At 36.8% G+C, this 25,006-nt stretch overlaps 1 protein-coding gene across 1 annotated transcript in view; it reads right to left on the bottom strand.

Moving 5' to 3' along the window:
* Window positions 1-25,006, bottom strand: part of PTPRN2 (protein tyrosine phosphatase receptor type N2) — a 627,414-nt gene that overhangs the window by 560,490 nt on the left and 41,918 nt on the right. Inside the window, exon 2 of the mRNA XM_056484320.1 lies at window positions 2,144-2,194. Coding sequence (XP_056340295.1) covers window positions 2,144-2,194 — 51 coding nt within the window. The remainder of the gene's footprint in view (window positions 1-2,143; window positions 2,195-25,006) is intronic.

The following is a 25,006-nucleotide window of genomic DNA, read 5'->3' as shown; positions in this document are numbered from 1 at the left end:
TATGTCTTCAGTAGGAAAACCTAGTTTTATTTCTGAAAACATGGTCTGTCCAGCTGCTTCTGCTGGAGGCAGAGAAAAAGATCAAAATTATCAGTCTTCCTGCAGGAGTCAGAAGCAGACCTGCAGATCACAGATGCATCAAAGATGGTATTGAAAAGCAGCTGCTGTTTCTTACCCACTTGCACACCGTACTTCAGAAATACACACGTGTGTGACAAGAAAGGAGGCAAACCTTTTCACGACCTTGAAACACACAAAGTAAGCTCTGCTTCTGAGCACAGTGACCTCCACAAACTTCAGTTTCTGAGCTCTCAACCCAGCAAAATGCTCACATTTTAATAAGTCAGAATTTCTGAAAAATTTCAGAGATATGGGTGAATCAGCAGCAGTTTGGGCAGGAAAAATGTGAAGGATTGCTCAGAAGCAAAAGGCCCACTTCCTTTTTGCTACATGTAAAAAAAGTAAATTCTGATAGTTTCTTAGTACTTCAATGTATGATCTTCCAATACTCCTGTTTATTTTCTCAAGAATGCTTTATCTTCACTTGTATCAAGGACAGCATTTAAAATACACTCTAGACAACATTTGTCCAGTGGGATGAAAAAATAAGAAATATTTTGCAGTTAAACACATTGATAGAATCCCTGCAAGTATTTTTTAAAACCAGACATTAGGAGATATTATTGATCAACTGTCTTATTCATTACTGACATTTCTTTAAGTTAGTTATGCCAAAATATTAGTAGATCTACAAAAAAGATCCACTCAGATTCAAAGATGCAACTTCCATAATTTAATTTTGCATGCCAGTGAGTGTCACATGAACATTTTACAAACTGCATTTTCATTTAAGAAAATGAATAGAGCAAGTTAGGAAGTTTCATTTATAGGAACAGCAATGTCTTCAATAGAGAGACCCCTTAAAGTACAGAAATTACTATCATCTGTTGCATAAATTCTCCATTATGCATTGTCTGCCACACATAAAAGTTGCCTATGATTAAATCTGATTAAATCTGCTTGTACTGAGGAAGACTAGCCTAGGCACTGGAAAATATTGATAGTCAGCAAAATTCACCCTGTAGAAATCTGTCAGTGCCCTTCCTGGTGTCAATTATGGGAATTGTCAATACAGAATTCTTACAAATTTGCATTTGTCTGATGTTAAACAGTACTGGAAATTTAATCTCATTTCATCTTAAATGTTCATTAGATAAACCTTATTAATATCTACATTTATTAATAGACTTATATTATTGTTTCTGTGTTTGATGGAAAACGAAATTTCTTTTCAATATGAAGTCACAAACAAAAATTTCATATAAAATATTTAATTAAAAAATTAACCTCCCCTTATTACAGATCTACATATTACTATATATATCCATGTCAAAAGGCACTAGTAAACCTACTCCCTTCCTCCTTTCATCACACATACAGATATTTTATAACAGTAATTGTTTCAAAAATCTCTCTCAAAACACCCTCTGTCCTTCACTGGGAATTAAATTATTTCATATAGCACATTTACAATCTTCAACTATTATTAGAACACTTCTTTCCTACTATTCCATCAGCCTCATTCATATGTTGTGTTGGCTTTTTTGACTTACTGAAAATAAATTGTGCAGGACAGCAGAAGAAAGCTGTTTCTTCATAATTCAAGTAAAATCACAGAAAAAGGAAGCAGTACAATCAAAAATTGCAGTGTTCCTTTGAGACCTCCTTTGTTATTATAAAAAAAACCAATCTTTTGAAGAAGAGGTGATGGATAATTACTCAACATTATCCTCTAAAATGAAGAACAAACTGAAGGTAACAAAATAGTTATTTTCAACCATATCAAGACAAATTAAATGTTAGCATATTTCAGTGTGTTTAATTAAATTAAAATCTATTTCAAATAAAAATTATTTATTAAATAGAAATTATTTTGCTCAGAGTTGAGAGAATATTTATTTATTTATTTATTTATTCTTAAATCTATTAAATTTTTCCTAACTGCTGACCAGAATAGTTATACCTGGTAGCTTTCCTTTCCCCTCCTTCTCACTCACATATGTATTTGGTTTATTGAATCAAACATATAGCAATTACAGAGCAGAGGACAGACCAATCAGCAAATAAAACATGGAAGACTTACCATTTACACAGACTTCAAAAGATTTGCAAAGGTCATCCTCAAACAGGCAGCCTAAAAAACACAAAAGAAAGGTAAAAATTAATGCAGGTTTCAAACTGTGGATAATTAGTGCATATTGAAGACCTGTTAAAGGCTCTGCAAGAGTCAGACATTTGGTTGGCCTTGGGAGTTCAAACTGGGCAGTAGGGAAAATCCAGAAAAAGATCTGATTAGACAGCACATCTTACTAACTGGCTCTGTCCAGAACAACCTTTGATGTTTTTCTTCCTCTCATTCCTCTACTGAAGGTTCAGTTTTTCCATGCATGTCTCTCTTTCATTTAGTAATTTGAGGGACTTTATGTTCTCTTAATTTTGAGTGCATTATTGTACCACAGCAGTCATGCTGCAATACACCACAAGAATATATATCCTGACAATAATGCTACTGCAGTGAGACAAGCCTATAAATCAGCCTATAAATTGCTCAGATTAAGCTTGGATTTAATAACTGCAACCACTGACCATGCCTAAGACTTCAGGAGTGCTAAGTCTTTGGAGAAAGGTTTCCAAATTAAGCCATCCCTACCAACACCCAGATACCTCACAGACAGCTGACAAATCAGAATAGGTCCATGAAGAATAACCTTGGATTTTTTCCATTTAAAATAGGAAATTTGTTCCCAAACTTGCTGCTTGATGAGCTCCTGCTGCACAAGCTCCACTCCTCACCCTAGAAACTTCATCCAGGCTGGCAATCCCAGCTCTTTCACTTGAACACATCTTCATGGATAAAGTATTCTGTTCCCTTGTCACCAAATTGTTCTGTTCCCTTGGTGTCACCCAACCAGGTATTGAGACAATAGTGATTATTGCCTTTATCTTCAACCAGAATGAATCCCTGCTGATATTTGGGAAGGCAGCAGGGAAGTGGGCAAGATGTTCCTCTGCTCTGGTCACTCCACACTGGGGCACAGGTTCAAGGATCAGGTTCAAAAGCACTGTGAAATAGCCTGCTACTCTTAAGGGCACTCACTTTGTTAACCCAACCAGTAGTTTCTTTATTTTCTGACAAAGCTAAAGAGCTAAGACTGGAGAAAATCTGAGGAATGAAGCTGTATGTTGGACACAAACAAAGCCCTTAAGAATATATTTTCACAATTAAGAATTTTAACTTTCCTGGGAAATATCTTGTTTATAAATGGACACACAGAGGTATAGATATTAAACAATATTGAACTTTTCCACACTTTGTATCAAGAAAACAGCCAGAAACTACACCAGATCCAAACAAATAAGTAAATCCTCTCTCCGCAGCCATGCCTATCTCCATGAAAGAACAGAGTACAGCACCTCTATTCACCAGGGAGACCAATGGATTATGTAAGATGTCCTAGAAAAAGGACTGAAAGGCTCAAAACCCTCTGACCATTAATTACCTGGCCCCTAATTCTGCTAAAAGAAAAGTTTTGGTGAGATAGAGTGACTTAGGAATTTCTGCAAAGCCTTTCAGCAGATAACTGTATCAGCACATCATTAAGCTGAACTAAGATGCTGTGTCTCTCAACAGGATTTAGTAGCACATGCTAGGTCTGAGCTAGGCAAGCACAGCTACCTGAATGCAAGACATGTTGGAGAATCAGCAGATTCTCCACATCCATCCCACACTTGCCTGCGAAGACCACACACACATAACCTTACACAGATTTACAATATTCACACACCTTAAGCAGATTTACAATATTCACACCAATAGAGTTCTCTCATATTTTTACCCCTGCCCCAGTAACCTGTGGATATACATTTGGTGCCTTTTGAAAGGAAAGTTTCAGACCAGGAAAGCTTCTTCACATAGAGTGTGGCAGAATGGCATGTGCCTACACAGTACACAAGCAGTGGTTTGTAACATATTCTTGAGAGGTGGATGATTTTGCTCCAGACAAGTCTGCTGTAAGAACCAATTGACCTGAAACAGTGTCTGGAAACTCACTGAAGATAGCTGACTGCATCCCTGCTACTGACCTAGCCAAGCAGGAGGATGCCTGAAGTGTACACTGACTCATAAAGAACATCAGGCAAAAATTATGACAGGCAGTGACCAAAACACATCCACACAGAGTTCACAGCACAAGAGTCTAACTAAAAGAATAACAATGATCACTTTAGAAAGGCATTCTTGCTGACAAAAAAAAAAAAAAAAAAAAAAAAAAAAGTAATAATAATAAAGACTTCAAGCAACAATATAAAGTAGACATGGAAATGTATACTTCAGTGTTCCTGTTTCCAAAAATCTAAAGCTAAGTCTTCTAGAAAAAGGTTTTTTGGCTAGGAAAAAAATCAGTTTTTTTTTTTCTTCCTGAGAGATTACAAAATAATTAAACCCAGAAGCCTGAAATATCTGTGTGCAGTAAAATGCTGCTGAACTTGTCCTGCAATGAAGGGAAGACAGGCAGTTTTGTAGTTATCTTCCATCCTGCAGGGCTGTGGATCCAAAAGGTGTCAGATGAGTTGTTTCAGCCAGGAATATTTCTAGTGGAGGGCACGTTAAAACAGTGACTGGTTCACCTAGACTCTACTGATTCTGAAGCACCTGGGAGCTGGAATTACAACCACCTGCTGTCTGTAGCCACCTGCCAGAGGTAGGGCATCCTATAATAATATACTGATATTCTCAGAAGCAAATACAGATACAAAATGAATAAAATGAGCCTGCTTAGGTACAAAGAAATCAACAGCAAAGCAACCTCTATACAGAACTCTGGTTTTGCCTTATTGACTAATACATTTTCTATGAAAAGCACAAAAGAAAACTGACATTATCATGTTTTAGTTTCTCTTTTAATAACTGTTGTTTATTTGATGCTTACTGCAGCAAGGAATCTGATGCAATTAGACTTGCAAACACATGTCTTGGTGAGAAATTTATTAAAGTCAAGACATAGTAAATTATATCCATGTAGGATTACTCTAGGATAGACAAGTACCTCTAAAATGCCTTGAAAAATATTTTGTTTAAAGTTATTTATTGCTAGAGTTGATTGTTACGCACATTTCACCCAACCAGTCAATATGCTAATTTAGCTACTAATTTATCTCCTGCTATTTACTGAAACATTAAGAAGCATCATATTTCATTTTAAATATCATCTATCTGCTATTAGTAATGGTGGTAATAAGTCAACTCTGAAGAGTGAAGTGGTATCATCTCCAAAATATATTTAATTCAGTTCCTGCCTTACAGGAACAAAATTGCATTGCATTTTCTATCAAAAAAAAATCTCCCTACCACAAATAATCTCCCAGTACACATCAACTCTTGATACAATACTTTCAAACACCAAACCTAAAGTCCTAATCTCACTTCAAACAGCAGCCCTGAAATAACAAAGACTCCATATAATTATCCAGGCTACCATGCCTTGCTAAATGTAGAGTTGAAAGAGTTTTTTTTTAGGTAACTTTCATTGAAATTCAACTCTTTGCTAACAATTTCATGGTCTCCACGTTTCAGCAGTGACAAAACAGTGCAATATATTGTATATAATGTATACGAGAGTACATTTACGTGATGCATTATTAAATAGCCACAAGAAGAGATTCCATAGGGCCTTGTAAATTCTCCTGCCTCCCTTTACTCCCTCCCTTTATAACTCCAGTGCTGTTTCTCAGACAGACAGCAAAGCATAATCACAAAATACTATAGGACCTAAAAGTTTCTATTTCTTTTTTTCAACTTATTCTTCTCATGCAACAGTAATAAAACTATTTCCTTCTCTTCATCATACAGCAGTTCTGCTTTCCTAAAGAAAAATAACAGGAAAGTTTAAATTGCACTGGAACATATTGTTTGTTTTGACTTATAAGAGGAGCCTCTGAAGGCTGAGACAGTCAAGGCAGCAGATGAAATCTCTTGAACTTCATCCAGGAAAAAAAATGTAAAAATTTACTCATCAGGAAAATATTTTTTTAAAAATTGACATTGACTGATGATTCAAATAGATTATATTATGTTTATTTCTCTGTCCTTTCCCCCTGTTAACCAACTCATGATGATCCTGAACTAAACATCTCTCCCAAGAATGCCATAAATCCTGTAAGCATTTTTCTAAATTAAAAAGCAGGTCATAGACCCTGTTTGTCAAAAATTTTCCTATAACCATCAAAACAAAAAACCAAACAACAGGCAAGAACAGTTATATTTTTTCTGAAACTGGGAAAATAAAAACCTTATAAATAGTTTGTGTTGTTAAGGGTTCCCTATCTTTTCCTTTCATTCTCACTACAACTTTAATGGAAGCACTTAATATCTCTTCACATTTGCAGGCCTTAACAAACTCTCTCCATCACAACATTTTAGCCAGTATATGTTTCCTCAATTAAAACATGCCAACAATCTTTAACATTTTAATAGTCCAGAATGAAAGTGCACCCCACATTTACCTGTTTATTTTACATTTGCCTGCAAGATAAGGTCAGGAGACCTTGAAGAGTGAGCTCATCACTGCTGGTGAGGGTAAGAAACAAGGAAACACCTGGGCGGGTTAATGCCTCCTTAGGTTTGTAGCCCCAGCTGTGGAAGAGTCTAAATAGTAACTGACATGTTTATTTTCCTATAGTAGGATTAATAAATACAGTCCAGTAATTACATTTTAGAAGTACTCAACTCACACAACTGGGATAGCTTTAACTGAAAAAACCAAGATGATGCCCAACAATAATGAATGATAATGTGAACACATTGGTAGGAAAAATCACACGAGGTTTCTTGCAGAAAACTGATGGGAGAAGTCATCTGTTTGAGAGAGAAATGTTCTGCTCACTAATAGAGGTGAGAGATAAATTTGCTCAGTCTGCTAAAGCTGTGATCTATTCACACATCCTCATCTGTCCTGCATACATATGTGCTTAACAAGCCTAGTGTTATCCAAAATTGCAAGAATGTCTGGGGGAAATGTACTTTAAGCTGACCACAGGCTTTAAGCAAAGTTCATCCCAATTTCCCAAGCCCTAGGGTTACATAGGTATGTGCACATACAATGTAAGTATATCCTCAAACATTACTCAAAACTCATCAATTGCCTGTGAAAAATCAACTGATCAACTGCCTTCCTTGCTTTAGTTTCATTGTGGCATTCACTTTGATAAAAATCCTGGATATTCCCTGGCCCTACCTTTTGAATTTTGATTCTTATCCCATTTTTCCCTTGCTCGTTCTTCTGTTCCAAACTCCTCCATTCTCTTCAACAGAAGTGTTTTTTTTAACTCCTACTCTCCAAGAAAATGTCCCACCACCAGAATGCAGTTGCCTCTTCATGTGTGACTGGGAGAGAGCTAAAGAGACAGGAGGTAAAACAAGGGCAGGATTTGCTCTGTCTTGCTACCTTAATTCAGAGCACTTCAGAGCTGGAGCAGGCTCAGTTACATTCTGGTTTGTCTCCTCAGATTCTCAGGATATCCAGAATGTTCTACACTGAAAAATGTATTTTATCAAGCCCTCAGAACCTGTGGTGGTTTATCAACAACTGCTTGGATGATAGTTAAGTGATGAAAGAAGAGAAAATCAATGTGGTCAAAAGTAATATTAAAGTGGCACATAATACTAAAGGGGATATTTCTCCCAAGAGGGAAGGTGAGAAAAACATGTGACAGCATAAAATCTATTAAGCTTTGATCTTCTTTCTTTACTTCCACCTTTTATGTTTTTTGAATGTAATATGTGCCTGATGTTTTTGTAATACTGCAAACTCTTGAGAGAAGGGTTTTTCCTTTCTTTTTTAATTATGTGCATGTACAAAGCCTCATACAACGGAACACTTCTCCCTGGTGAAGAATCCAGGCTTTACTCTAATCCAAATTAACAGTTTTAAAGATGACAAAAGAAATCCCTGCAGTGGTTAACTGCAGGACTGTGCAAACTTTTACATGAAAAGTTTCCAAAGTAAAGGAAAGATTTCCCATAAGTGTTACCATATGGTTCTAACACTTTCTCATCTCAGATTTACCTCTTCTTTCAATCATTTTTTCATACACACTGATTTGTATACTGAAACATGACTCTAGCCAGAATAATTCATCATAGAATAAAGATTTTTTAATTCATTTAGGAAAAATTTCAGCACTAAACTTACAGCCAAGATTTGCCCCTGAAGCCTCAATGACATTACATAGCAATACTTCAGTTATCTTCTTTGTATCCCTTGCCCTTCAACGTGCATGGATTGGTGCATGAAATAGGCACCATAGTATAGAAATGCTGTGGTGTATATTATTGTTTTTCACTGTGTAAATCTGTACTTTGTCCTTTCTGCATTTAAGGGAAAAAACAGATCTTTTCCTTTGCATGTAAGTATTCTGAGCATGTTCATCACTAAAGAAAAGAATTGCTTTGTGGTGAGAGTACTATTAGCTTATCTGATTACTAATGGCATGATTGCAATGATGTAGGGCTTTTCTTCTGGGGAGCACTGAGAAAAGGTCAGTACTAAGAATAATTGAAGATGTGAGCGGTAATAACAGGTCATGAAGAGAGGAGATGCTGAAAGTCCATCACCAAGAAAGCTTTAGAACAGCATTTGCATTTGCCCAGGGCTCAGAAAGTGGCTCATACACCATTTGATGTGCCATTTTGTCATTTTTTCACAGTAAACATTGAAAGAACTTGCATTATCTCCTTTGAAAAATTACAATTCTCTTGCATTTCCTTGTATAATTTTGTTTCTTTAGCAAGACCACCATTCACTCAAAGGAAAGTGGGGGGCACAGATATAATCTACCAAACAAGTAGCTCCACTAATTATTAGTTATACTGAACGCTAACATGCTTTCTATTTATATTTTAAAAACAGAAGATTAATCCATTATTGAAGAATAAATAGAAGATAATTTTAAAACATTGCAAACACTACCTCTAAGGATCATGACTGAAATCTTTTACTTTTAATTGTGGCAGAAGCGGTCAAATGTGATTTACTTAAGTAACCCAGCCCCAGAAAAAAAATATTTTTGCCATTTTGGTGTCTCATATTGGGAAAAAATAACATCTTTACAATATAGCATGTAGGATCTGTTCCTTCAAAATTACAAACTGTTAATTGGAGTACTCAAAAACTGTAGACAAAGTGTCATAAAGGTCAGAGCAGGCCTTCAGTAACTGTGATTCAAACCTTCTGGTCACCAGCTGCTAAAATTACATTCCTTACTGGGCAGGAACTGAAACCATCCAATGCCCACTGAAATCCCAGCTGCAAAGCAGTTGCAAAGCAAAAATTTCTTTTGTGCCTGGCAGAGATTTTGAAGGCAGAGCAGCACTGAGTCTAAATTCCACTTCACTGTTTAAATACATCAACAAGCAGCCTGATTTTTTTACTTGCCATTGCCTGTACAATAACCTTGCCCACAAAATCTGTTGGCAGCAAAACCCTCTGGGGTTATCCATAGCCAAAAGATATAACACTGAAGTTTACATACAGCAGAGTAGGACTTTACCAGCAATACCTTCCTCAGTATCATTGCACACAAGCCAGCAAGCACGGCACTGCAGAGGTCTCTGTGATATTTATTCTGTGAAAGAACTGCTGGCATCATTATATCTGTCAACCTCATTTTGCCCATCACTAACTGCCAGTCTATTCCAGCATGCTTGTTTAACAAAATTGCAGTACAGGAGTGAATTCTAAATCCTAATTATAACACAATTCTAGATGTCTTCCACGGTGAGGGTTAAGACAAGCTAGGTCAAAGAAGTAATGAACCATTAGCTAGAAACAGGAACACTGTCTGGTGGTTATGTGCTTTGGAAGACAACTTTTTCAGATAAAATATCCAAAACACTTACAGGGTTAAGAAAATTATATTCTATTCTCTGAAACAACTCAGTCTTCAAGAGCCTGATTCAGTGACAGAGGGGGATTTTTTTAAAGGGTTCTTTAAAGTTTTGCCTCCTGTTTTGGGAAAACTCCCATTATTTCCATAATCAAAGGAAGGAAAAGAGACATGTTTATCATTTCCCTCTAACAGGTGCCAAAATTTTCTTTTCATTATTTGGCAGACATTCTTAATGACTATCTCCTTGGTGCTTAAAAAAACATAACTGGAATTTACAACAATTCTCATCCACTTATATTGCCTCTAAAATGAAGCAATTGCCCAATATTTAGGGGTAATGTTCCTCTCCCAACAATATCTTAAACAGACTTCAAAGGCAGAGGACCTCTCTGCTATTGGCTTTTCTGTTCTGTTTCACTTAGAAAACAATACAGCATCTTTCAGCCAATGATGCCTGTAGCAAGAGCTGCAGTATGACCAAGTGCCTATCACGTAGGGTCCCCTCTGCTTTACTTCCTCAGACTTTTTTAAAAATCCCTCTCTTTTTTGCTTCATCTCTACTTCACAGTTAATTTGAGCTGGATAAATTACCACGTGGATTGGGTGAAAGCAACTTGGAAGGAAAAAAGAAACACGTCACTCTGAGAAGACTGAAGTGCAAGGGGCTAGTTCAGAGTCATTTATTGCAGGGAAGTAATTCTAATCTGGACAGCAGCACCCATGGGTGTGGGAGGTACACTCCTGAAGGGCTCCAAAAAGGAAGGCAGGACCCAAACACTGGTCTAAATCTATATATTTCTCTGTATCCACATGGAGGTCTGATAGATGTAGAAAACAGTAAAAATTGCTGTTTGGAAAAACAGCTTCATGCCTTTATCATGCATTTCTGAATCACATTGTAAGGTTAATTTAGAGTGGTGAAATCACCTGTGTTCATCTAATGGAAGAGACACTATTATATACACTTGGCAATTTCTTTAATAAAGAGTTTAAACAGTCCAGAGTAATCCACATTAATTATTCACGTACTGGGGAAACATAATGAAATTAAATGAAGAAATTCATAGACTCTTGGAGTTCTTGAGGGAAAAATAACAATATTAGGTAAAATTCAGTGGACTGTGACATCAAGATTTATCTCTACAATTTACCCTGGGAATTTGAATTGCTAATGAAGCTGCAGCATCCTCTAGGATGGCACAGAGTTATGAGAAATGGGTCAGACAAGGATATTGGAAGCACATCAAAGTTAACAGTTCTTACTAAGATGCCCAAAACTTTTCCATTTCCACAGGAAAAAAAAAAAAAAAAAAAAAAAAAAACACAACAAACCAAAGGATCATAAAATTCTTTATCTTCTAGATATTTTTTAAAAGCTACCAAGAACTCAGCTGCCCCTATCAATACAAATTATCTCTTGACAAATAATCCATGTGCAGCACCTTGTGGCTTTGTTCAAGTCCTGTTTGGCTGTGGTGTTTGTAACCACCTACATGGGCATCATGATGACAAGGAACAGAATTAGGACAATGCTTTGCTATGCTGATAAATCTATTCTGTAGTGATTAAAAACTCATTTCAGGTAGATGTTTAAATTTATCACAGAGTAAAAATGATCTGCTTCTACTTACTTTTATGAAATTACACCTATTTGAAAGAACTGAGAGTGAATGGTCTTGATTTTGACCAGTAATTGAGCTCTAATTACTCCTGACTCACCCTGATGTTTCTGAGGCTGGCAGTAGAGCCAGCTGTCCTAGAATACATCCTGCTGTTGTGTCTGTGAAGCAGCTCTGCCTACTCTGTGAGACCAGTGAGATGTTTTTTTCCCTAGGCTAGTTGTTGTCAGGCAGCCACAATAATGACACACATCAGAGATGTAGTTAAGAAAAAGCCTAATGATTAAAGCAATTTGGGGAGGAAGCCAAGAAAATTAGAGATGATTCTGAAATATGACAAATACTGTGCATACTGAGTAGCACCAGAGTTCATTTTCTGTTTCCTTCCTAAAAAGTGCACAAAAGACTATTTTTCTCTGTCTGGAAAAAAAGAAAAAGATCATTAGAAAACTAAACCTCTCAGATTCTAGAAGTTCATCCATTACACTCCTTAAACACCAAGGAGAAACTGCATTTAAGGAAATTCATTTATGAAGGAAAAAAATCTGAAGGCTGGATGGTGTCAGGGCTTTATAGAAGTACTGCTCTCCATTAAGAGTAGACAGAAGCCTTTGCTACACTGCAGCCATAGACACACCAGCTCTCACTAACTTAGCCTCCAACACTTGTTGATTTTGGATGAATTGAAGCATCTGAGCAGGGAATTAGGGTACAAGTGCCTATGTTTTTTTCTTTTCAAGTTTTTTTGTTTGTTTGTTTGTTTTTTTTGTTTGTTTGTTTGTTTGTGGGGTTTTTTTTGTGGTTTTTTTTTTTTGTCTTTTCCTCTGTGCTCATTCCCTATCCTATCCTGGATATTCTTTGCTACTGAGAGTTACCAGATAGGAGGCACATAATGGAAAAGAGAAAGGAATAGAGATTTTCACATCTCTATTCACCAATCAGGATCTTCCTCACAGATTCCTCCACTGCTCCACCAAGCTGCTCTGAGCTCCAGAGCTGGTTCTGTCTGCTGAATCCAGCCTCTCCTTAGTAACAATAATTAGCCTAGAGCATACACAATGAAAGAAGAATGAGACCTATTAATTCATAAAGGAATTACCAACATTTACGTCAGAGGGGGTTTCTTAGTTTGTTTTGTTTTGTTTGTTCGGTTGTTTTTTTGTGGGTTTTTTTTTTCCCTGTATGGAAATATAGAGAATCAAGACAGATGAGGAAACTTAGAAGATTGGAAACAGTAAAAGGTACAAATTCAGAAGAAAATGCTGGAGGAAGAACAGAGGTAATAGTGAACACTTCGGTGTGCAACACCTGAAGAAGAAAAATGTACAAGAAAAGAGGAAATGGGAGAAAATAAGAGGGTCTGAGAAAGGAAATGCAAGAGAATAACCTTCACAGAAATATCTGTAATGAATGATGTGTTAAAAGTGATAAAAAGTCCAAGGTACAGAGATAAGCCAATGGCAGAGATAAGAACAGTCCTGCATTTCCCTGCTAGCACCTTACACTGACTTTACAGGATGCTGTCTTGGAATTTCTGAGAATTTAAAAGAAGGGGACTCTCTCATTTCTTGGAGGCATCCTGAGAATAAAAGTTGTTTTACAGTAATCCCATTGATAGTTTTGCAAATTGATTCAAAAGATTCTTTAATTAAAGACTGGATTTTAATTTTTTCCTCCAAAAAATGTTTGATGTTAATATTTCATGAAGTTCCACACATGAGTCTTCAGTCTGCAGTTGACCAGCATTTGCATAATTCTGTGAGACATGATATTCAGCAAGGTTTAGAATCAGTCTGGCACCTCATATGGGAGCCCTCTTAAAAATTCTTAAATTATTCTAATGAACCAGTATTATTCAAAAAAATATTTTTTTCCTTCAGGATTTGAACTTCAGCCAAAACATTAAAACATAATGTTTAAAACTATACTTGGAGACTTTCTATTTGATGAATATATTACAAATCTAATTTTGTGTTGTTTCTGAATCCAATGCTCTGTAGAAAGCAAGGAATAATGTGCATGCAATGCTTTCTACATCAATACAGTGTTTACAAAAAATCCCAATTATAAGACCTTAAAAAAACACACACCAAAAAAAGCAACAAATATATCACCCTAAAAATCCAAAGCTTTGTGACCATTATTCTCTGTTCTACAACCTAAATATCATGCAACAGAAGTAAAGGCACAAGAATATTAAAATTACACCCCTATATATAAATTAATTTTTTTTAACTGTGCAATCTCATTTGAAGTATTCTTTCAAACCAACGTCGGACTATGACAAGAATGCCTGAAAGATCTGAAATTGTTTCATTAATGGTATGTCAAAAAAAGCAAAATTTGATGTGTTATTACACACTATTCTGTACAAGGAAATAATAATCAGCTACTTCATTTAGCTTTATTAAAAATAAAATTTAACTATCAGATTCACATCAAGCACTGGCCTGTTTTGGGAAGGTGGCTTCAGTTTCCTGCAGGCAGCTGGAGAGTATCAGGTCAAGGATCAGAAAAAGAAACTCTCCATGTACAGTTCTCATCCTTTTGTACAACTTTCTGGAACATTTTTACAGAGTGGTACATGGAGGAGGGGAAATGGTTCTCATGGAATATGAGCTGTATTCTGCTCACGTGCAGTGGCTAAAATTTGGTTCAGGAGAGACTCAGGATTTTTTAAGCTAAGAGGTTTTTGCAATCAATTCAACTTGTCTTTAGCTATTCATGTGATAGCAGAACAACAAAATAAAAAACCTTTTGTGCCATTTCTTGAGTAATTGCCACAACAATTTTTAGCAATTTTGCATAATAAAAACATTAAGTTAATATGTAGGTTCAATAAAAAAACAGTCCTCAAGTGGCCAAGATGTGCTGGAGTCTTACATCACAGTAACCCAGCTATTCAACTTCCCAATTTAAATAAAATATGAGGACAGGGAGCAACTGTGAGGAAGAAGGAGAAAGCTGCTCATGGCTGGCAGTATGTGGACATACCTGTATCCTCCTACCTCTCAGAAAATCTTCACTTTCCTTGCACTCAGCAGCTCTGGCCATTGATGTCTGATGATGTAATAATACACAATTTATGTAATTCTGGGTTGAAGGTAGAACACATATAAAAGAAAATTACTGCTCAGTTAGTGCTGCTTTTAGTTGTAATACCTTAATTCCATAATGGGTATGAAAGTGTCCACAAGCTTTCAAATGACAGCTGGTTACTGGAGCCTTTTATCATTCCAGATCTTCCAAGCCTTTACCTGCACTGTTGGTATAACCTTCTCTAAGGATGCAATTCCCTTGTTGACACTTTTTGACAAGACTATGGCTTTATTGTAACCCATTCTCTATCTCCACCACACCTGCCAAAGCCAAGACCCTACAGTTGCCAATAAGGTCTTTATGGGCAGTACAGTGACCTTAGGCCATGGATTATCCCACCAGCCCCTACTTTCCCAGATGTGTGAATACCTTTATTGCTACTACTGATAATCTAGTGTAGAGCCACAGAATGCTACATCTAACCTCAGAAAAGATTACCCAATCTTTTTTTTTCTCTTACAATCCACATTGCTCACTTCAGAACATTTGCATTCCCAGATGAATAACTGATTCTTTACCCTGAAGAAGTTAAAAAGAAACATTAAAAAAAGCAACTGAAATATGTCACACAGAAAAACTTACGAGTTCATTACTTGATAGAAGCTTTTTTAATATAATTTTTACTAAAATATCCTGAGAGATTTAGGGTGACTCACAAATGCCTAAAAATATGGAAGCTATTTTCCTCCTGTGTTCTTTTTTCCCTTTATGATGAAGGGAAGCTAAAAGTACTTTGCTTTTGTTTCTTGTTATTTTTTGCTTGGTTTCTCCCTCCCCTTTCTGGGAGAATAATAAAGTACATTATGTTTTCACTTGCAAAGCTCCTGAGTGTGCAGCGCCTGCCCCAGCGGGAGGCACGGCACACAAAAGCACGAACCACACAGCTGCAATTACAGATCAAAGAGGATTGCTAATCTCACCAACTGCTGCACCTCAGCTCTCCCACCTTCACTCAGTGCCAAGCACTCTGCAAAACTCACTATCAGTGTTTGTCTTTGCAATCTACAAATGTATACATCTCTATTATACCCACATGGATACAAATATATTAAGCATGTCTGTAGGATATATGCATTAAAAACATCTTCATTATTATTGTTATTACTGCTGTTGTTGCAATAAAATGGGTTGAAATTTGTTGCCAAAACATTGTCTTCTACTGTCACCCAAGATACCACAGAGTAAGGTACCTACAGAGCACTGAGAGATCAGTGGGAAATTCAGTGTCAGGGACATTGGGCAGAATACCCACAGCACCTGGAACAACTCAAGGTGCACTTGGTCAGGCAACTGAACCCGGACTTTTTTTCTAAAATAATCTAAATGAGCTATGCCATAAAAATCATATTTTTTTCAACTGGTCTTGCAGGTTTCTCTTAGTGATCTTAAAAACAAATGTCAACTGCCCAAGTAATACAGTTACCTGAGATGAGACATCTCTACTGTGTTCCTTAAAATGTCAGAAAACCAAAAGTCTTCTCCTTCAAAACTGGTAATTTTTCAAGTCTCAATCATTTGAATACCTTTGAAAAATACAGATTCAGATGATATAAGGACTCAAGAGAAAGGAAGAACTAAAAAAGGAGGCCCTGTACATTTATTAAACTGCTTCATGAGGTTTCAAGGTTTGCTGAATGTCTCTGCTTGATACTAGTTCTGTTGGCTTTGTAACCTTGGCTTGCCTGCTCCTCTGTGCCTCATTTTCCAGTGCTGCAGGTGGTTGTATTTCCACAATATAGAGTGGAGCAGTCACCAAGGGAGTATCTTGTTCCTGGTACAGGCACTGACAGGCCTTCACTAATTTTTGAAATAAGAAGTTTGGATCCTAAATGTTCAGGACAGGAACAGGGATTAAAGCAGTCTGGGAAAATGCTTCTGCTGCATTATAGAAGAGATGCTGTTCCTCAACTAAATTAGGAACATAAAAGTGAATTAACCTTTCTTTCTACTTGAAAAAGGAGAAATATGCTTCCCCTTCCCTATATTTTGTTCTAGTCACATAGTTGTTGAATGAGCAACTCTGTGAATCAGAAATAACTCCAGACTGGAAAGCACACATCTTATCCTGGAAGTAGGGATGGGGGCCTAGGACAAGAGAGAGTAGCCCAACATGGGCTTTTAAAGGAGAAGGTAGAAAACAGCTAAATAACTTTGCATTATATTTTTAGGATTCATTCCTGAAAATACTTGGCATTATCTGCATATTGTTGGATATTTTTACCAAAAAACAGAAATCTAAAATATGAAGATTTCCATGAAGACCTAAGGCTCAGAGATGCAGTCACCATGCCAGGTCACTGGCACATATTGAAAGACAAGTTTGTGTGATAAAAACAAAACTAATGGGTTTATTTTTAAATACAAGCATTTCATAATGAATATTCAGCAAGACAGCTGCAGCCTAAATATCACCCTAGATACAGACAAGAATGGTTTCAAATAATCATTGCACACATGAAAAATCCAGAACATAACTCATAAGTTTACCTCTAGCCTAGGCATTTAGGATCACATTTTTTTGTTATGTTTGATATCTATCCCTAAACAGGATTTAAAGGCAGTTTAGAAAAATAAAATAAAAAGAAAAACACATTAGGAAGCAGTATGATTCTTGATTCCAGAAATAATCATCTGCCACATGAAAATTATCATCTGTGGAAGAAAGGTGATGATTCATAAACCTTAGCTTGGGGGTTTTTCTTCTTTCAACTCAATGAGAAGAGATAATCTCATTCTGTACATGTGCAGTTAATATTAGAACCAAAATTATTTGAATGGTGTTTACCCTACCTATGATGGCCTCTAAAAGAACAAGAGAACAAAGGAAATTAACATTTCAAGCTTCCTTGAATCACTACTTAGTCATTGTACAATCACAGGGTAATAAACCAGTCTGTGGAGAAGACTGTCATCAAGAACACATACAAACACACAAAAGAAAAACTTATAAACTGCAAAATTCAAGCAGAACAGCACCCAGCATCCTCAAATCAGATGGATGGCTTCATAATTGTGTATGATAAGGCATTGATATTCAATACTTCTCCCATCTATAAAGTTGTTTTAATCATATGCAGAGCAATGAAATTCAGCCACATTAAAATCAATGGAAAGCTCCTACTTGTTGCAAATGGCACCAAGAATGTTATTTTGCAGATTTATACAGCTGATCAGAACATGAAATTTCCTTGCTGGCTCCTCTGAATAGGTATGAACAACAGTTAGCACGATTTTAGACCATCATCTGTGCTGATAGCAATCAGGCTTAAAAAATGACAAAGATCTCATTCATAGAACATTTCCAGACATTTCTCTTTTTAAATTATAAACTTGGATATCACTTATTGAATTATTCATTCTGCACTTTCTGTGTAACACAGAAAGGAGGCATGAAACTGGGGATTCTAGTTAGCTAAAGCCATCTTAGTTCAGAAGGTTAATTTTCATTTCGACAAGTGAGAGATTCATTCTCTGTTTCTGTGCCCCACTGCATCTGAATCCCTGAATGATCCCTACAGAAAAAGTGTAAAGGAGCAAAACTGTAAGGCTATTTCAAGTCTATTTCAAGTACTGTAGGAGTTTGACAGTATTTCATTTTTCGACATATGCTAAAACACCGTGGGATGACTTTTAGCTTCTGCAGCTTCATGCAGATAAATATGGATGTTTCCTGCAGTCAGAGAGATGTAAGAACAGCACCAGCAAGTTCCTTTCTGCAGTGAGGTCCTAATAGAGAACTGCCATGCAGGAGCCCTCCATAACCAGTCACAGCAGCTGGAATCCAAGCACAAAGAAACAGAGACCACATCCAAGCTCATTTGCCCTGTTCACAAAGAAAGGCTATGCAGGGGCTGAATGATACTTTACTACAGCAGACTAGTTCACTTGGGGCCAATACCTCAAACACTGGAGGATGACTAATTTATGATGACTAACTGAAGAGGTCTCATTTTTAAAAGAAATGGTTCAAAGCCAAAAGAAATAATGAGAAAGGAAAAAAAATAATAAATTCCTGTTATGTGACCCAGTTCAAGCTTAACTCTGTATATGCTATTCCTGCACAGTGAACTTTTTGGTCCCATTTTATTTCCTGTCTTCCTGTTCTGTTGGAGACAGTGCTGTCAAACAATTTCCAGCTGAGACCTTTTCAATTCTGGTACTCCAAGGGCTCTTTTATATCTCCTCAGCTAGGCAGAAGGAAACACAGGCAACAGAAGATAAAATGTTTTCCTTCCCCTTTTATGGCTGTTGCCATTCGGTCAACTGAGGTGGCACTGATGGCACAATAAAACCACCAGCGTGAAACTGAATGGGTCCCTCAGAAATGTGGAAATTTTAAGAACATCAGGCTGGCCATTTGCAACAGGGGAGTTCTGTCTGGACCTGGATTCTGGCTATGAAAGTGGCTACAGCAGATGTTCAGGGAGAGAGCATCAGAAAACTGTTCCAGTGAGAGGCAAGACACTGTTTAAAAAACCTAGAGTTAGAGGCTGCATTTGGACTGTGGTGTCTGAAAAGCATCAATTCCCCTCCAGGGCTCATTTATTCCTTTGGTTTCCACGAGACTCTTCAAAGCCCTAGTGACAGGCAGGTAAATAAATAGTATCTGCTTTTAACAGGCGGAAGAAAATGTGTTACATAATGTGTGCCAGATGTTGTGAAAACTAAGCAATTAACAGTCCTAGCAGTGGTCCATGTGCCACTTGTGTATGTCATTTTGCCTTAAAGATCTTACAGTCTAGACAGATGGCATACAATACTCCAGAAGAACAGAAAAGTGTCTAGCCTGAAACTTGGAAAAGTTTTTCAGAGGGATTATTTTTTGTTGTTTTTTTAATAGTGGAGAGCTGACTGCTTTTTTCTTCCATTTTAATACATTAGGTCTTCTGGTTCTGAATATCTGTTATAACCCTATTAGATCAAAATGCTTCCCTGTTTTGCTCTTACTTTCTCACTACATTCCCTTTCCACCACAAAATAGATAATTTTTTTAAGCCACAAGCAGAAGATGAACTATTTTACAGACTAGAAAGTATGGCCATCTTCACTACAGTCCAATCATTTCATCAGTAACATGAATATATTATTTTCTTATTCTTCAGTCATAAGTTCTAAGGTATAAAAGAGCCAAATACTAGAATTTTGGCTAGGCTGGAAATGAGGTTTGAGTGTATTTATCTTTCTAACTTTAGAGCAATTTTTACTTTCAGTTAATTCAAAGGTGGACTTCTGGGATCTAAATGCCAAGGAGATTTAGGTAGGGTAGGGTATTTTGTGCTCAAATGAAGAAATGTATAGATTATATCCAACCAGCAGCATTTTTCAAGGTAATGATATTTTTTTACTTTATGCACAAACAGTATTTTCAAGCTGAGTATGCAAAAAAAACAAAAAACAAAAAACAAAACAAAACAAAACAAAAAAAAAAAAAAAAAAAAAAACCACAAAGTTTTACTTTTCTTTGAATGATTGCAAAATTTCTGGCTTTTCCTTTCCAGTGGGCAAATATAACATACTTCTAACTTAAGCATTTGAAAGAACTTGACACAGTTTTTCCAAGCAGATGAATATTCTTGAAAGAACAAAACTTTTAGTTTAAGCTCTTGAAATGAAACTTTTGGAAATATATTAGCATGTGATAAAAGAGGTCAAGAATACACCTTTTATACTCCCCACATAACCTGCATCATCAGCTCTCCCATAAAAGTGCTCACTTTTCTTCTGCATCACTTCACAAGTTTTAGGTGACTAGAATCTTTTCAATACACCTGAGGATTAATTAATACTGACAGTATAGTATGACAGTATAGTATAACTTCTAATGTTTATAACATAAAGCATAACTTCTAGCATTTCAAATTGTGCACTTCCACTTTGTGGAAAGACAACTTATCCTTTCAAAGAGCACAGAGAACCCAATTGTAGCAGAACTGATGAAAAATGTCAAGGGGTATGAAAGTTGCCTGAAGTTGCTTGTATTTAGCTTTCCATGTGACACTTAATAACAACCATAATTAAAATTCATTGCAAGAATAATTACAACTTACATACAGATTGAGGAAAAAAAAAATCTGAATGTGTATTACCAGTTAAGCAATAAAATGACTGGCATCTTCATTAGTCCAATGTTTGCTATATAGATTTCAGAATTTCAAATTCAAGCAAAACCTATTATATTCAGTTAAACAAGGAAGCAAGGCTCCCACTTTGAAAAGGGATAGAAGATATTTGTCACATGCTCTTCACAACACTCTTAACAGCCTCCCTCAGCAGAAGCCTCTCACCCATGGCAAAAAAATAACTGTAGATAACATTTAAACTGATTAACATGCTTGTGCCTTCTGTTCTGCTCAAAAGAAGTTTCCATTCTGCAGAGGATAACTTTAAAAAGTTAGACATCAGTTCCTTCATTTTGTGAGCAGTAGTGGTCATTCCATCACCTGATTAGAATCACATTTGAGAACCCTGGATAAAAGGCATAACCTTTTATTATCAGTAAATGTCTCCTACTTGAACTCCAGATATTTTTAGCCACTTGTGCTATTAATCAGCAGCATGAATCCCCACCAGGGTAACAAGCCCAAGCTCCTGACGCTCGCCAAACAAGAAATGGAACAGAAAGCACAGCAGGAGCAAACTGAAGGTGACAGCCATAATACAGGAAACAAAACAGACCATGAGAGAACCTTGCTTTACAGAACAAGCAGGACTCAAACTCTTCACATTTACCTCCCCTGTAATAACAGTGCACAAGACCAGAAGACAAAGCAGAAAAGTTTGTACAAAAGTAAAAATTAACCAATCCAAAAAGAGTACTCTAGAGGAGTGCTAAATTAAAGCAGGAGTATTACTCAGTGCTTTGGGAGAAAGAATAAGCACCCAGGAATTTGAAACCAAGAATCAAATTGTCAATCTGTAAGAAGCCTAAGTGCTACAGCAGATTATTATGGTTTTTAAGAAATGCTTAAAAAGTTACTTAGCTTTTACTTCTTAGTGGATGGAAAAAAGTATTCAAAACGCATTTTACTATCAGGTAAAAAACTTCATTGAAGATCTTGTCTCCATCTTGCAGCTGTATTACCTCCAGATTTTCCTGCACACTGGATGCATTTCATGGCACACATCATCTGTACAAACTGAGATAAACACACTACAGAAAAATGGGAGATGTTTACCTGAATTCTTATTTCTAATAATTCTTTTCTTCATTAATACATAACCAAAATGCAAGCAATTTTGTATTGGTATTGCTTCCACCTTATAATTTTCCTCATGAACTTCTAAAATAAAAGAGATTTTCATTGCCTTTTACAATTTGCTTCTAACTAATGCTCATAGTCAATATACTGCTTGAATGAAACAAAGCCACATTCTAAGAATAGCAGAAACAGAACACTGAGGATGATAAATAATATACAGTCTGAGCACAAGTCAAAGAGAGTCCTACCGTAGGCTTCTGTTTTAAACTGAATTTACACTACACATTTTCCAGTCATCCTGACATGAAATAGGATTTTTGAAAGAAAAAAAAATGCAGCATAAACCTCTTTGTAAACAACATGTTTAAAGTCACCTTGATTTAGTTAATCCATAAAGTTTTCTGGTGTGCGAGAAGTTAGGTACCATAGATCCAACTACTTTTTCATTCCAAGAGGAAAAATTACTATATAAATAACTAAAGAGGTACGTTCTCTGCTCTGCCAGAGACAGAAATGCTTAATGCTTAATGAATCTAAGTCTATTATATATTTACATCCAAAGTTAAACTTCACCAGTCATCCTGGCAAGTTCTCAAACTGCAGGTGGCAATGCCTTTGGCTGCACACATTTTTTCCTCTAGAAAAAAAGGATGTAGGAGCATGTTTGCCATGTGTCATTTAACACCACCAGTGTAATTAGTTAGGAATGTCTTTATGGGTTCTATGAAGCTACATTGTGTACAGGAATTCTGATAAATTATCCCAATTTGTGCACTTTGTTAGCATGTAGGTAGGTGTACTGTTCCCAAATCCCACACTGGGCAGTAATATCTGCATTTGATTATAACAGTTTTTTTCCATAAGAAGGAGGGTCAACATGTCATCTGAAAGAGACAACAGGGTATCCAAGACTGAGAGGCCTTCTGGGTCCATGGCTACTGCAATACTGAGCACCAGTCTGGGAAAGAGAGAGCTAAATTGCACTGAATTATCAGCAGTGCAGGTAACTGCAATAGCTTCAGTTCCCCTACTGTTCTCACAGCCTGGCTGAAGTCAGCACTGGATTGAAGACCAGATGGCTAATTCCAAAGCCAGAAAATATGAAGGAAGTATTGTGAAAAACACGTCATAATTTCCATTAATGTTTAGAAATTCCAATAGAGAAGGACACAGTAAAGTGAGCCCCTTCCTAGTATGTCTCAGAGAATATATATATTAATTGTACATTAGCATTTCTGTAAATTTAATTCCCAGGTATTTATTAAATCAAACTTCTAAAAGCTAGAGCGGTAGATGTGACCATATAATCTTAAATAAAGTCTTACTCACTGAAGAGATGTCAAGAGAGAGATCTGTGGGAAAATGGTCTTAAAGTACATAGCTAAAAAACAATCCCAGTGTATGAGTCAAAAGGAGCAATTTAAAAATAGGTGTTTTCCATCCTTAAGTGCTAAAGGCTGCCATGAGAGGCTTGATCCATATTCCAAAGGAGGCTAATGTCCTGAGCTACATTTGAGGAGGGCTGCCAGTGATTCAAGGGGTGACCCTTCCCCTCTACTCAGCATGGTGAGACCACACCTGGACTCCTGCACATGGACATATGGGAGTGAGCCCAAGGAAGGGCCACAAGGATGATTAAGGGACTGGAGAATCTCTCCTGTGAAGAAAACTGAGACAGCTGAGACTGATAAGTCTGGGGAAGACTTGGGAGAAATCTTATGTATAAATATTTGAAGGGAGAGTGCAAAGATGAAGCCAGCCTCTCTCAGTGGTGCCCAGTGATGGGACCAGAGGCAAAGGGAACAGACTGAAACACAGGAGGTTCCCCCCAGACATCAGGAGACACCTTCACCATAAGGATGGCAGCACCAGCACAGGTGGCCCAGAGAGACTGGGGCATCTCCTCTGTCAGAGGTACTCAAAAGGCAACTGGACACAATCCTGGGCTTGAGGAGGCCCTGCCTGAGCCTCTGGGTTGGACATGAGGATCCCCAGAGCTCCCTCAACCACATTGTGAAGAAAAGGCTAAGTCACCAGTTAAGCTGAACTCAAAGAACATCACTTTACTTCTGAGTGCCCACACAGAGTGTGGGTGTTTAACAAATGTGGCACAACAAATCCTCTTTAAATTCACACTTTTAATAATTCAGGTTATCTTGTTTATGTAGGCACATGCAGAAAAAAAGCCTAAGCAGTGATATTTTCATATTTGGGGGATGTGTTTTCTTTACTCTTTTTATTTTTTAAAGGAAAAGAAATCAAATTATCTGCAACTGCTGCAGATCCTGTGCATCAACAGCTGAAGAGGCCCTTACCACTTACCTGTAGGACTATACCCTTTGCTAGGAGCAGTAGAAGATTGAGAGCCTGGCACGGCTTCAAGCTGACCTTGAGCTGACAACTAATTTTTAAGAATCCTTTCTATCCCCTCATTGTGCTTTAACAAATTTTAGGCTTTCCTTCTTCAAGGGTTGTTCTTACAAAACTGGACTGCAGTTACACTAGGGGGGATTCATTGTGTTATTCCATATTGGAGATAAAAGTGCAAAGAACACTTTCTGAACAAAACATCTGTCTAAAAGTTTAATTAGATTTCTAACTATGCAGAATAATTATTCCACAAATGGGGGAACCAGAGCAGTTCTGGACGTCTATTGCAAAAATACCAAATAACACATGGCTGTATGCATTCCTTATAAACAGTTTCTACCTGAAGCTATAAGCTACAAGAATTTAACTAAAGCAAAATGAAAGCCACGTGCCAGCTAGTGCAAGAGATCATCAGCAAAGACATTAACCAGGTAAATGTTGCAACAAGGCTAAAGCAAAATCACAATAAATTTTCCTTATTTGCTAATCTATTTTTTTAAATGTCAACAAAAGACCATTATTTATAAATGGAAATATAATTATTCAGTTGAAAGCATTTCTTCAGCTTTTCTTTATATCAATTAATATAAATTTTCCTAACTTACTTTCAATAATGAGAAGGCAGATGTACATAACTAAAAGCCTGTCACTATTTCAATTTTAAGACTGCTCAAGGAGAAGGGACATCACACTTAGGGGGATTCCAAGTTGTCAGCAGTGCCTTTTTCTCACAGCTAGGTCCTTGCCAAGCCATTTGAAGGCAAGCTTGTTATT

This window comes from Oenanthe melanoleuca, chromosome 2 (genome assembly GCF_029582105.1).
Source record: "Oenanthe melanoleuca isolate GR-GAL-2019-014 chromosome 2, OMel1.0, whole genome shotgun sequence".
NCBI lineage: Eukaryota > Metazoa > Chordata > Aves > Passeriformes > Muscicapidae > Oenanthe > Oenanthe melanoleuca.
This window is presented reverse-complemented; position numbering and strand designations above follow the sequence as displayed.